General features: G+C 32.9%; 1 protein-coding gene across 1 annotated transcript; it reads right to left on the bottom strand.

Moving 5' to 3' along the window:
- Positions 1-274: 274 nt before the first annotated feature.
- Positions 275-15,467, bottom strand: LOC105320933 (RING finger protein 150). The gene is made up of 6 exons (XM_011419074.4): positions 14,816-15,467; positions 12,341-12,612; positions 9,238-9,309; positions 5,611-5,693; positions 5,038-5,143; positions 275-4,534 (listed from the first exon to the last, which is right to left on the bottom strand). Exons 1-6 carry the CDS (start codon positions 15,336-15,338, stop codon positions 4,193-4,195), a joined length of 1,398 nt encoding a protein of 465 aa, XP_011417376.3. The 5' UTR covers positions 15,339-15,467; the 3' UTR covers positions 275-4,192.
- Positions 15,468-15,927: the final 460 nt, after the last annotated feature.

Genomic DNA, 15,927 nt, shown 5'->3' with positions numbered 1-15,927 from the left:
TATCTTGCAGATAAAAATTACATAACTCGCGTTTTTTTCCCCCAGCAAAGCTAGCTTTCATCATATTCGTATGGAATCACCAAATAAAAGCATATTCGTATCACCCCCTGGAATCACCAAATAACAGCATGTTATTTTTCAAATGAGCGTTTTAATATTCCACAGAGTAAGCTCAGTTGTGATGGTACAAGATAACAGGTCTCACAAAGAAGAAAAGAACGCGCGTCTTTCGAATAAAAAAAAATGATAAAACAAAAGAATAACAAAAGTAATGTACAATAATTTGACTTTTAATAAACACTTTATGATACTCCACATCAAAAAAGATAGTAACAGAGTTAGAAGAAAAGATTTATTTACAAGTCACTGAAAGTACACTCCTTATTGAAAGTATTCTTGACAGTGAAATACACACTTTTGGCAAGTATAAATCTCATCATGTTTTATAATCATCACAAACAATATATATACCACAGAACATATAACGTTTATAGTTATTCAAGATGAGAAGAACCTCCATATTATTTAACAATATCCATTTAATTTTTTTTTTATTTAAGAGACATACTATAAAATAAAAAACTGTGCTGAACTTTTTTTTAACAAAACAAAGTGCAATGTAACAAATCAAATAAAAACAACAAATGGGAAAACAACATTTCTGTAACTTTCAAGTTTTCATATAATTATGCTTGTATAGAATTTAGTAGCAGAATGAAATCAAAATGGCTGACGTGCTGCTCCCTACTCGACAAAAACTGCTGAGTCTGCAACAAGCAGCCATTGACAGACAAAAGTGTGGCCAAGGTAATAGCTTCACAAGATGATGATTATGTTTGATTACCTCCCTTCTGGTAGTGTCTGATTGCCGTGACGTTGTTAGCGTTGGCCAGGTGTTATTAGATCAATGACCCCCCCCCCTTCCACACTGGCTAGATAGATAGGCCTCACTCCTGTCTGTGATGTAAGACTAAATAAGATGGCTATAATGATTGTTTTTGTTCATGCTTGGTTATTTCCTTTGTGACACCATATTATCACATCATTTGCATGCAGTAAAAAAAAAAATAGAAAAATAAATGAAAATTTTCAAAATAAACATTCCTATGAACAAATTTAGACCTACAAAATATTTTTTTTTAATTGTTGGTACCTGTATTTATTTAGATATGCTAAACACTAATTCCATTATGAAATCTTAGGAGTGTCTTATTTTCATCAAACCAGTGTTTTAGGGTATGCTAGTCTATCACAACAGGCCTGCCATATCCCAAATCAGAGTCTGCCGAGGGAAAAACCATACATAATGCATCATGGAAGATACCAAAGTAAAAAGCACAAGTATGATGATTTTTAATTACTTAAAATGTTCTGAAGAAGAATATGATAAATCAATATGCCACCTTTTGTAGATGTTCTACAGTGAACACGACTAAGCTGCCTTAAATAAAACTACGAATATGCAATATGCATGTCTAAAGCACTAAAACTGGGACCCCTTTTATTGTTTGACCTAAAAGAAACAAATTTTTTTAAGGAGAAAAAATAAGCAACCATTGAGATGAAGAGAACTTAAAAATTTAAATTCAAAGTCTGCATTCTGTGGAAGATAACTATGATGTGTACAATGGACATTGCAAAACCAATGTCATTGAACCTACAGAGTGTATATAATTATGACATATTTCAGAGGCATCTCTACAACATCGCAGCATCTTCAGTGTTACAATGTACGTAATGAATGCAAAACAATTTCTACACTAAGATGTATGACTAAACCTATAGATTTTTAGAACAAGGGGAAAAATGCTTTTACAAAACACTCACAAATATCTGTATAAAATACAATGTATTCAAATCAATTACATGTAGCACTCTTTGTTTCGAATACCATAGCATAAACATCAATAAATAAACAACATTTACAAAAATATCACATTGCTGCAGTGTGCTCTGTACACGATATCTAAACATTTCTATTCAATCTATTACGAATTCTGAGAAAATTACATCTAGAGTGTATACCAACTCTTCTAATAATAGAGAATACTAGACCTTGAAATAGAACATCAAGTTAAATCCCAAATATCTTTTTAGAGTGGTAATCAACATCAATTTCATTTTTAATATTTCAAATTCAGAAGACTGAAAAAATGTACCGGTACATTGTTCAAAACCAAATGATCTTTGTTTTAATTACTGATGATGGGAGCGAGAAACTTTCAAGTACAAAATTTCCAACTATATACGTGTATAATAAAGGCTTGGATTCTATTCTGTGAGGAATAAATAACAAGTGCAAAATAGCCGATTGCCTATATACTAAAAGCCAACAGAATACTAGCATGCTAGACTGAATTCGTTGTAAGAAAGTCTAAACTACACAATAGAAATGATTCAAAATATCTAGCACAGCAACATCAAATTATAGCATTAACAAATCAGTATCCCATTGAAAAAAAGACAAATCATTCAGACCACTCAGACCTATTACACTCCAGGACAGAGGACTAGCGGGGAGCCATGCTCCCTCCCCCTAAACAGACAGACAAACAGACACTTCATTCAACAGCCTCTCCTATCACACTTGTTCTTTTTAATTAAAGTGATCTAGATCTGGACTGCGTTTTACAAAACAACTTACGACAAAGTCGTAAATGTTCTACTCTCATGAAATGCTCCTTGATGGACAAAATTTATATAAAACCATTTATTCACAACTATTTTGTTTTTTTATAATCATATTTTACAGCCATTAAATTGAAACATTGATTAGTTTACAATTTATAAGCATTCAATAATTTGGTCGTAAGTCACAAGTTCTTTTGTAAAACACAGCCCAGATAGCTAATCCAATCCTTCAAACTAAACATACACACTAATCTCACAGTCTCAAATCCGTTTCATTCCATATGACAGTGCACACGAACTTAAGAAACAACTTCTTGATCAATATTAGCACAGGTTAATTCAGATGACAAACAACGCCAGTCTTAAAACATGATACAAGTAATCCAGTATAAATCAGAATCAATGAAAATACAGCACTGAACTTAATATTGAGACTTCATACATTTTGGTATATAAATTTTTTCTCTGATGAATGTTTTAAATTGCATTTTTTTTCTGCACACCATTTTTCACGAAAAGTGTTAATTACAACATATCTACAAAAACATACAATATATTCTACGCACAAATACAAAGTTTACCTTCACAATATGTGAATAATAAAATGTTTGGATATACATATGTATACAAATATATATATATATATATATATATATCATGTGAACTGTGACTATACGTTGACAATATGCAACATGTACACGAAAACAAGCATTAACAACATTAAATACAAGTACTTTATAGTACCCTACCAAATGCATTGTAAATATAACTCAATCAAATGATTTTCACTATATGTCTCCATCATTTCAATTGAATTATAAGGAGTCTTTATCAGACATGTTTTAAATTTTTGAATTCAAACTGCAATGGAAAGCATCCCCTCGCAACTGAATCAACGTGAAAGCAAAACAGTTTCTTAATAATATACACTAGGAGATTTATAGCTTAAATTTCAATTTAATTTTCCAATGCTTTATGAAATCATACTCTGGATACTAATTTCTATATCAAAATGGTGTTCACCTAAATGTCACAAATATTCGTTTTGTTCTTTGATCTTTGACATAATTATATGACCCAGATCTTAATGCAAAATATGACTGTAAGGAGCTGGTTGGTGATGACTAATAATTTTGAACACAAGGGCAAAACAACTTTCAAATCAAGAAAACTAACCGATGAATGGGCAAGAATTCAAAGACCCTCTTTTGCAAGTTTATTGCGAGGGGATGAAAATGAAATGTGCATGAAAGCGTGAGCAATGATATTCAGATAAACTTCTTCAACAACCATCACTACTGAAATTATCTGTACCTGTGAGAGATCTTACCATGACAAATGTATGACAATATGCAAACAAATGAAAATACATTGCAATATGAATGAGATTTCAAGATAAATACATCAAATCTGCAGTTCCCCAAACTCTGTATTATCCTTTGGCCTCTTTCAGTCTTTAAAGATCAATCATTGTTCTTTGGTATTATGACAAAGGTTCTTTTGTCAAGCACTTGACTTTCAAGCTTCACTATTATCGGGATGACTGGATGAACGTCCCAGTTTATCGTGGGCCAGTGGACATTAAGGAGTTTTTCTCTGAACATTCAGACTCACTCTCCGAGTTGGACTCTATTTCTATGGCTTCGTGGCAACTTACGCTTGACGACGACGACGAAGCAGGAGGCTTCTGATTAAGGGCCTGACTCTCCTCTTCATCCTGACAGAATGTATCTGACCCGTGGTAATGTACTGAGGGAGGACGATGACGAATCAGAAGGACCTCCACGTCTTCCCTGCTGGGGTGCTGCTCCTGGGTGATGAGGACCGGCCCCGACTCCATTCCCGATGGGGTCAGTTCATTGCTGTCTGGCTCCCCATGCACTGACTCCTGACTGCTGCTCAGCTGTTAAAGAAAATATATACATTAATTTTATTATCTCAGTAATATAAAACCAAGGCTTTTTAAAATAACTTTGAATAGCAGAGGTGTATGGCTCATGTGAAGAATTATTTATTAAAATTCAAGTGATGATACCATAACATCCCGCACGTTTCATCGTTCTGTACATACATTGTACGGTTATTTATAACATAGTACATCAATACGGCATATGACAGCAAAATAAGGCGAAATGACGCAGGACCCTTTTATGTTGTTTATTTGTAAACAAATTTTGTACATAATTTTCTCATTGAAATATGGCTTAAATGACCAGGAAAAGTACTGCAATGTCTATTATTATACACATTCTTAGCACAACCATCGTTTAAAAAGCGTACACAAAATATGATATACAATCAGACCAAGTACTTGTACCTTTAAAATTTTATACTTTAAATTCAGAGCTAGGTTTTTTTACCATTTCATATTAAGTATGGAAAAAGTTAACTATACTGGATACTAACATGACTAATATGCATTCCATATGCCCTCAGTATGTCCAGCTTACACATGGGGCAGCTTCTCTGATCCAGCAGCCATGGGTCAACACATGACTTGTGGAAAATATGTCTGTAAAAACAACATTTAAATCATGAAAAAAAAAAAACATTTCTTCGAGTTAATTGAATATACTAACAACATCAACACCACCAGATCCTACTTCTTGCTAGCTGCAAATGTAGATGGATAATAAAAACATACTCTGTACAAGCATGTAACCTGGCATTTTGTTTCTTTGATTTGAACATACAGTTGAACTTCGGTATCTCAAACATCGATATCTCGAATACAATGGATATGTCGAAGTAGTTTTAAGTCCCAATCACTTAAACTTTAAGTATTTTACCCTTGATATCTCAAATACTTGGATATCTCAAAGTTTTTAACCATTCCCATCTAATTTGAGATAACGAGGTCTGACTGTATGTTTGCTGTACAGAAATACAATTGGATTGGGCACAAGTTCCATAACTTAGACCGCCCTCTCCCAGACTTAATCAATGTTAAAAGAGGAAGAATAAAAACAGCACACTTACTTGCATGGCAATGTTCTGACAACATCAGAGGTCTTATAGCCTTCTATACAGACTGCACACTGATCAAATTCCGGATCCAGTTCCTGTCAAAGATTAAAGGAAACATTTCAATAACATTTCCACAGGTATTTACGATCTGTATCTTCATCTAAATAAGTGTGGTACATAGAAGTTTTATAATGATGGAAAAGTCCCATATACGGTACTCTTCATTTATACATAAAATTATATTAGTATAACAAAGCAAACTCAATTCAAAATATAATTTAGAAATGTTTCCCTTTTTTATTGCTACCTACACATTTCAAGTTAAACTAGATCAATCTATGATAATTAAACTTTAGGAAATGATCTTTCCCATACAAAAAAAAAAGAGGGACAGGGGCCACAATGCTCATCAGAACAACACTATTCATAACTGATTAGAAAAATTTAAACTGTCTTTAGAGCATCAAATACAAAATATTTAAACGACTTAGTTGTGTAAATTTTGTTTATAAAGATTTTCAAATTGTTCTACACATATTCTTAAGTTAAACATTGAACTTCTACATGTATTGTTGTGTCAATATTTGCAAAAAAAATATACTAAAAGTTTTATCTCAATTTATTCCAATGTAAAAATTCCACCCACCCTCAATGTGGCCCCACCCTACCCCAGGGGATCATATGATTTGGACAAACTTGAATCTACACTACCTGGGGATGCTTCCACACAAGATACAGCTTTTCTGGATAGATGGCTTTTGAGAAGATTTTTAAAGATTTTTCTCTATATATTCCAATGTAAAAATCAGGTGAGCTAATAAATATATGCATAAACAATGGAGAAGATTGCTGTATGAGATTTAGTACTAAAATCCACTCATTTATCATATAATTATGATATCATATAATGACTTAAAGTTCAACAACTGAACAAATACTAGATTTACAGTTTCATCATGACAACCTTCTTCCCGTTCACCGTAGAATATTACTAATTATGTTGGTTAATCCACATTCCGATATCACATTATTAATTTTTTTTTTCAACAATAAAAAAATCAATAACAATAGTCTCAAGTACAATATGCAATAGATGACAAAAACTTTTTTTCTTTGGCTCTTAACCAACTTTCAGCTAACTTTATGAATATTTAAGCTTTGTTTCATCAGACACCAACCTTTTGATCTCACTCCTAGTAATGATTATTTTTCTTAGATTATGTTTTCATAGTCAATATCCTCTGAAATCTCTTGAAATATTAGGGAGTGCATAATTTACATACAGTATCAATTATAAATACTAGTAATCAGGTTGAATCATAATTTTTATACCCAAACAGTACTTGTAAATTCATAGGGACAAATAGACCTTCACATGTAACACTTTGTCCTTTTTCTACCCCACTTAATTTACTGAGCTTTCACAATTATACTATTTTTATCCATTTTGATACTGGCGTTAACTGCATTTTCTCTATACTTAGATGTGGAGTAAACATGCGTCAACACAGAACCACAACACAGACTGTGACATTCAGAACTTGGACCTTGATAACCAAAGTCGGTTAAATAAGATAGAACAATTAACAATATCAGATAACAATTCTAATGTTTGAAAAACATGTACGTACATCTTCAAAATGTCACTTTAATTTATCTAGTACATGATTCTGTAACTACATGTACAAGATCCAAGGCAGGTGGAACTCCTTCGTGTGTATCATTTGAGTGACAGTGAAGTCTCACTGCTTAAATAAACATCATTCTACTGTCAAACAAGCCATCTCAAAATTGAAATGACCACCACCTTGACAAGGAAAAGTATATAGAGCACACGCATTTAACCTCAATATCAGTCAACACATATAACCTCTTTATGAGTCAAAGTCATTGACCACACTGCTATGAGTCAAGGACATTTCTAGATATCTTGATAAACGGTTTGTATTTGAATTTTAAACAAAAATCAACAGTGTTTGAATCTAGAAAAAAAAATGCATCGCAAACAATGTTCGAGTGGTTTGATATCAGCTTCAACCCAGTGCATTATCCTATGTAGTTCATCTGGTAGCCAGTGACAAACGTCTCAGACATTCTGAAGTGCGCACTTCTATTTATCAACAACGAAAGGGGTTAATGTAATTCACTTCATAATTGGACAGTCTGCTTTAGAAGCTCTAAAAGTTTTCCTTTAGCTTTTTAATTAGCCTTTGCCACGTCACAAAGTGCAAAAAAAGGCAATGTATAGCCTGTTTGACTGGAGGATATCTGTTGTGAGAAAAAACCCTCTATAATTCTATAGGTGTAATATTTTGAGATTCTTTTTCGTTGCACTCTCTGTTAATTCAGAATTGCAACAAGTAAACACTCCAGAATTCATTTCAATGAGGAACAAAGTAATATCCTCTCATCTTTATCGCCTCAATTTTTAATTAAGAAAGAATCACATATGCTTTAACGCAGAGAGATAATTCTTTTTACTGATCGATTCTCGAAAGAAAACATTGCACATTTGACAAATGCATGTTGACATTTTGTGAGGTGTATTTGTCTACAAGTCAGTCAAACTTTACGAAGCATTCCTGTAGTTTTCTTTTTCAAGTCCTCCTTTACATGTAATTGTTGCTGAGGATTTTGCGTAGTAAAAGATCATTTTTCCCTCCATAACTGTTTTGCCATTCTCACTAAATCAAGGGAAAAATTAAGGCCCTTGTCAGAAAACTATTGATTTTCTATCAGAGCAGCCCTACATAAATGAGTAATGTTTCGTAAACATTCCTGATGAGCAATAATTCAAGTCTGGTGGCATAGCCCTGTGGAGACATATTCCCCTGCTTAAATCAAATATAAACAAGTTTGGCAAGTTCTAGCTAGATTCTACATAATCCATCAGAAAATTTCCACTGTACATACTTAATAGTACAACTATTTATATTGGTTCATATCTGATACATAAAATAATTTAAGTACTTTTAAAGTACTATAATAATTCTAAAGTACATAAGAGATGATCTACTGATGAGAGACCATTCTGCCAGTCAACTCCTTTCCCTCACTCCCTTCCCCCCAAAAATTAATAAATGTTTGGTCTATATGTACATCTACAAATTTTAATATGCAAATATAAGCCTGTTTTGTTTACACACAGGGAAGCTGTTCATACAAGAGTCATTTAAGGATTTCGAGTAATAGGGCATCCAACATTCCTTCGTACACTGACATTCACCATGTATAAGTACTGATGTACGTAACGGAAGCATTGGCGATTATGTCATATGACCAAGATTTACACAAGTATATGATTTATGTTTATTTTGTACCACAATATATACAAACAATGAGCTAATATTTCTCACTAGCTGCCCCCTCAAAAATTAACCATTTCAATGTGTCCGAGGTGAGGTCATCTAATGCTACTTTTTCTGTCTTATTCTACCTGATACACAATCGATTACAATTGATTTGCCATTGGTATGGTTGGCACCAAGGACCAGGGTGACCAACTACAGCAACTTTAAACCATGGTTCTTTTAATACAGAGTGGTAGTTAGTTTGACAGTGGGGCTGCTGATGATGTGTGCCCCTGTGGTGTGACAGTGTTAGCCTGATAGTACTAAGTAGCTACTCGTATCTACCTACCTTGTCTCCTGCTTTGAGTGTTCTCTGAGGAATCTTGGCAATGGCTTTCTTGGCAGCGCTGGCCAGACGTCTCTACAAAAACAAAAAGAACGCTGTACACAAACACCTCCACAACTAAATTACTTAAATATCGGAATGTCACAACTTGGTTATAATAACAATATTTCTTATATGCGTGTGCATTAGCATACTGTGTGTAAAATCTTTCTGCATGCACAATTCCTTCCATGGTAACACTTACAATATATATACATTGTTAATACAGCTTGAAAAGCTTGTGTACAATTATTTTGGGGTAAGGTAATCATATATGTGTAAAGGTGGCTGGATGTTCAATCAATTTTTTTTTAGCCTTTAGCTTATAAATTTGTGCATTTTTCTTGATCTTTTTCTAGAGCTATTCTTCTAATTTCTAAAGGAGATCAATGCAGTCCCAAAATGGCCACGCACATCCAAAATATGAAGAAAATTAATCTTGAACTATAATCATTGAGACAAAGCACAAAAGGTTTATTGTAATCCAAATAGAATTTGAATGAAATAGCATAATGAAATATGATCTGGCAGGTTTTACAGAATAAATGTGTGCCATATGTTTTACACAACTTCTACTTGTAAAATTAAGCATGTTCTAAGAAATCTAATTACGAGATGAAATACATGAACATGTATTGTTGCATCCCTCCTGTTTATCCAGGCATTTTTTATAGCTTAATAGAATAACTGCTACATCATCAACTTTTGCTTCCATGTCAAGGAGCAGGTTTGCCTTCTGGGTGTAAAATCTACCATCCTCCCTGGTTAAAAGTGATATATTGTGTACGTCGGTGATATATGCAATCTCCTCGATGAACTCGCAAGACAAAGAAATGTAAATTGAGGGGAGGGTGTTGACCTATTGTTCTGTATTACCTTTCTGTCAACCTTCATAAACAACATTGTCTACATGTGCCTTCATCATCCTGAAGAAATCAATATGTCTGCTGCTAAACTGAGATAGTTCATGCTGTCAGTTTACACGTCGTTTTATATAGAGAAAAGCAATTCCATGGCAACCACAGGTAGTTACTGTGCAAGCATCAGAAAAACAATACTGATATGATGTCAACAATCTCCTCTAGAGGTCCTTATCACTGTCCTATCCAATGAACTCTTCTCACAGAGACATGCTCGGAATCAGGTACTTGTTTCTACAGCAGGCATACCAGCAAAACCAATTAAAACCAAGACATATATTTCAGAAGTATTCCTTCAGAATGAGCAATCATCTAATAGGTATTAGAAAAATGCACGGCATTCTTCATCCCCCACTTCATACTGCCGATAAACAAGATGATTTTACAATCTTCGATAAGATTGTAGATTTATTTGCTATCTTTACCTTTAATCATCATTACTCATCTCTTTATGTGTGCTTCTTTAGAGTGGAGATATGAAATGAAGATAATAGATGATATCTGATTTTATAAATAATTCTTTTGTAAATAGTAAAACTTCCATGAAATACTCTTTGCTTTTCTATATAGATCATTTTCATTTATTCTCAAGGGAAACTAATTTAATGGTAAAAAAAAATAATGATATACCCCCATACCTAATTTCCTTCCAGTTTCTCATAATGAATCAGTAATCAAAGATTCCATTTTGGATTCTTGATGAATAAATATTGAATTTTCAATGGAAGATGTTACAGACAAGAAGCATACATAACTTTTGTAACTTTTGAAAATGTAATTTCTCATTCTTTAATTATGTTAGCAACTACATAAAAGAGACATATATTGTATGGTGACAGCTGCACTTCAGATATGGAAGAAGTTCAAAATGGCTGTGCTGTCCAAATAATAATACATGTAGTATACTGTAGAGTTTAGGAAATCCATTTCTGATGTAAAAATTTCAAGGTATATGGTCTCAATTTCAGCTGAAAGTTTTCCAATTTTGTTTTATGTTATTGTTTACTGATAATGCACTGAAAAAAAAAAAGAAAACCTGTATTTCAATTTTTTTTTTAAAACTGATGAAAAAAATCTCAAAACTGTTTGTATTCATATTTAAATTTCAAAATATTGAAAAAAATAAATACAAGGAAATTTTTATCGGCTCTCGTAAACAAAAACATGGCATATGAATCTTGTTTACATTACAAAGAATTAACCAGCTCTACTCTTTTACTCCTAAAAATGATGTTCAAGCATAGAACAATATTTAAGTTAAGCACATTAAACGTTAAAAATATAAAAACAAAATTTGAAATATTTCAGCTAAAATCATGTCCATACCCCTTTAATGAGTAACATAAAAGTTCCAATCTGCCTGAACAGTGGAATACATGCATATTACTACATTGTATCACCATCAATTGCTTAATAAACTGCAACCTGTAATTCAACCAAACCCTTCTAACAGTGTTGTTACTCAACACAATGCAACATCTGTCATTGTGTATGCTTTCAAGCAAGATCATATGTACATATTCATAATTTTAAACTTTGCATGCCTCCTTTTTCTTGCTGTTACTCTTACATCTTTCGAAATCCACCAGGTCATAAAGTGTATTGAACAGATACAAATCAAAACTTTGCAACTGAACTGTCAGTAAGTCTGTACGAGTGAATGAGGGGTACAAAATGAACCCACATTTTGTAAAGTAGTTTTTATCTTAACATATATTGGATTTAATTCATGTAGTTCATTACACAATATTTACATTTTCCAGTGTCCTTGACTGTGATAAAACTATGAATCAAATTTGTAACATGTATTTCGATGCAATTTATCAGTGACGCGAATGATGTACTGTTAGGTTAACCGAATGCAAACATGGTTTAAATAATAACGTGAAATGAAAGTAATGTAAATTGTCCATAATTTAACATTTAATTGTACAAATGCTAAAAACTATATCAATATAAGTAATAATGAACCATTCTAAGAATATTAAGAGGTGATGAATTGATAATTATGGTCGGGGTATGGTCAAATCTTGTATAAAGCCCTACAGGCTTTTACATATTGAATTTAATCACACCCGACCAAAATTATCACCTAAAAATACACAAAGAACGATTCCTTTTTCCTTAAATAAGTCAGGTGGACTTACAGTGAGCCTTTCTTTGGCGTGAGCATATCTGAAGCGCTGAATATAGTAGAAGACGAGCCAGGCGAGGGAGATGATCATCAGGACCACGAAGGAGATGGACACGAACATGACGGACGTCTTGCTGATGTTGGTGGGGTTGTGCTGCTCCGGCTCACCCACCACTTGTCGTTTGTGTCCCTCCAGGATCTGCACGTTGACCACTCTGTATGTGCTCATGTAATCCAACAGCATCTGACCCTCAGCCTTGCTGACAAAGATTGCCAACACTTGCCCTGTGGAATTGAAGTAGGATGTTAATGTATGTAAATACGGGCATTCATACTTGAATTTTACAGAATCAGTGAAAATCCTTTGTTTTGGAAATATATGCATACTATATACAAGTACCAGTATATTTTATCTTTATATTTTTTTATATTACAATTTTTTACCCCTCTCATGCAGTTTTGCAAGACTGAGAATGTACAGTGCAGTAATTCAAATGTTTACCCTGGTCACTAATAGACTATGGAGACTTCTACAACTTGTGATAATTACTTTAATAATTACTTTAAAAAATAAAAGGTTTACTGTTTGTACCTTAATTGTGTACACCACAATAACAATAAACAACTGGATCTACCAGCTCATAGTCTGCTTATTTAAAAAGTTCTTGAAGACGTACCGGTAAATGAAACTGAAAAGCAACATCGTTGCCTACGAGGCCTCTATCAGAATTATTATTTTTATTGAAAATGAAAGTTATTAAGGCTGATTTATGTTAAATCAAATCCAATTAAAAAAAAAGAAAAGAAGAACCAGTACATTTTGAATTGAAATGGAACCGAATTGAATGAACCCTGAATCGTCCCAGCCCTAGAAATACAATAATATTGCCACTGACTACCCTGTGCAGCACAGCAGCAGTGTTAATAAATAACCTGTTCAGTGTTGATAATGCAATATTATAACACTAATATCAAATGCAAAAGCATTTACTTAGTTGGTTTAACAGTACACAATTAATTTTCATTTCAAATGTAATGCAATCAAGTTTTTGAGTCAAATGATAAAGAAGGATGTCTTGGGGAAAAAAAAAATACTTTATGATAATCCATTTAATTTCTAATTTGACAGTTGATGAGTAAATGTCTGCCATCATAACATGTGTTCATACTTAAATATTAGAATGCTTTATTTTTAATTGTTACTCTCTACTAAATGTACCTGATAACCTTTCATAATGCTAGAAATTCGGTCAGACGGTCGACTGACCTAAATTTCTTATCAATACCATTACCAATCTCAAAAAACATTTTTTGATTATAATAAATTAATTTGAAAAACAAAATGCTGCAAACCTAATGCTTACTTTTAGAACTTATCATTGTACTGTTAATGAAGTTCTCTATGATAAATCACAATGCAATCTAAAGAGAAAAATACTTTTGCTATACATGACCACTATTTAAGATAAACATTGATTCCCCAGTTTTGCTCGCAAGTTGACACAAAATACATTCAACTACAAATGACAAAAGTTTAAGCCAAGCGTCCATGGTTTTCTGAAAATGTTATCTAATTCTGAATGACTATTGGCAAGAGTTTGAGGAAAAATACAATGGTAGAATTCAGAAAACATAAGCACTTATTAATAATTTATGGACCACATCTTCACTGCTTTAGAACACATATTCTCCCATCTTAACCCTTTACAACAGGTTGGGATAAAAAAAAAAAATGAGATATAAAATCCCATTTGGGATAAAAATGCACCAAAAGGGGTAACCATAAGTATCAACAGTGCAAAAATTGGAAATTTTTATTGAGTAATTTTTGTAATAAATCAGAATAAATAAACATCAAATGCATCGACTTCTGGTAAGTAAGTTTTTCTGTAAACCTATGGTTAATGATATTGATCCCCAAGAAGTTTTTGATTCACTGAGGGATCAATCTCCAAAATATTTGGGTTAGAGAAACACTTACTTATCTCAAGTTGTTATATTTTATTGCGATTTACACAATTTTGTCAAAGTAAAATTTAATTAAAAAAATATTTTACACTGTATTTTTATATCTCATTGGGAAATAAGTCCCAACCCGTTAACCTTATATTTTAAAAGTGAATGTGTTTTTACCGGACCTGAAAATAAAATAGAATAAGTTTTATATGGGTAGATGAACAACTCACATTAAACTAAACAAAACAGAGAAATCCATCATGTATTAAGTGATTGATTATTATGTATATAATGTTTTCAAAGGCTCTTTTTGTGCATGCTGAGAACACAAATGACCAATATTTTTAATCCACATGATATAATTGTAAAAAAAAAAAAAAAAGAAGAAAGTATACACTTGTACCTTTCTGCATCTTGTTGAAAATGGAACATATACATGTACTGCATCCAGTTTCCTACATCAACACTTAACTTTTTTAATACAATCGTGAACACTTTTTAAAACACCATAGTTACATGAGTATGGTTTTACCTTTCAGATTATAAAAAGCCCCTCTGTCATTGGGCTCAGGATCTTGATGGTTATAGATGATGACTGCTGATGCATTGGCCGCACCACACATGTCAACTTTGTCACTCAGGGTACAAACATCTCTTTTCACTAAGGCCACCCAACGCTCTTTGGGTGCGTTTACTATAGGTTTACAGGCATCTGTTTTGTTTTCTGTCGTTAACACATGTACCAATCGTCCAGCTTCCGTGTGTTTCCGGTCATTTGCCGAGATGGCATTTTGTCCAAACACCCCCATATCTCTGACCTCTGACTTTGCATCGCTCGGGTCATTTTTATAGTACGTTATGTTGACTTTAGCCGTATAAACAGAATTATCGCAGTTAACAAAGAGGATGTTATCAAAAATCATCAAAATGCACAATAACATATAGTACTGTGAAAAGTGCGACCTCCATCTTGAAAAATTAATCCGATGGTTTCGATGTAATCCACGGTCTAAATTTGTTTTTCCTGTCATCTCTTGGTCACATTTAGAACACATCTTCGATAATTGATCACCGAATAAGTAAGATTATCAATGTAAATCCCAATTTGAAAGAAAAAACTGTAGATAATACATAGAAACAACCTTTCCCTTTACACATTACATTAACATTGTTTTGATGAATGACGTCAACGGCCATGTGACCGTCTCGAAATGCGCCACCTATAAACAGGGGGATTTATGAATGAGATGATTTCATCATGCTTACGAGTGACTACATCTCGCTAAACACTAAATACATATGTATGTCGTCGATGTTTCAGTCGTACTTTTCATAATATTTTTATAAAATTTTAATAACATATCTATCAGCTAATTACGTAAGCCAATATTGAATTTACATGTATTTGTATATACTTACTTATATACCAGAGACATAAATAACATGTTATGTCTCTGCTTATATAGTAACGTTATAAGTTCATGTACATGTATTTAGGTATTTAGGGAACAGGGAATTTTTACTTTATGAAAAATAAATGAATAAGTTAACACTTACGATGTAACTATAACGAGATATATAATTTCAATACATTTTCATACAATAAAAAAATGAATTAAAGGACCATGATGACTTTTATGTGCA

The sequence above is a fragment of the Magallana gigas genome, chromosome 2, assembly GCF_963853765.1.
Source record: "Magallana gigas chromosome 2, xbMagGiga1.1, whole genome shotgun sequence".
Taxonomy (NCBI): domain Eukaryota; kingdom Metazoa; phylum Mollusca; class Bivalvia; order Ostreida; family Ostreidae; genus Magallana; species Magallana gigas.
The sequence above is the reverse complement of the archived record's forward strand: the minus strand, read 5'-3'. Positions and strand labels throughout refer to the sequence as shown.

Bases quoted from the DNA above. Each gene is read 5' to 3' on its own strand.
- LOC105320933 (XM_011419074.4), bottom strand. From the start codon at position 15,338: ATGTGTTCTAAATGTGACCAAGAGATGACAGGAAAAACAAATTTAGAC. The intron at 5,694-9,237 runs GTAGGTAGATAC...AATCTTTGACAG, and splicing joins CACTCAAAGCAGGAGACAAG to GAACTGGATCCGGAATTTGA. The intron at 4,535-5,037 runs GTTAGTATCCAG...TTTCTTTAACAG, and splicing joins ATGGAATGCATATTAGTCAT to CTGAGCAGCAGTCAGGAGTC.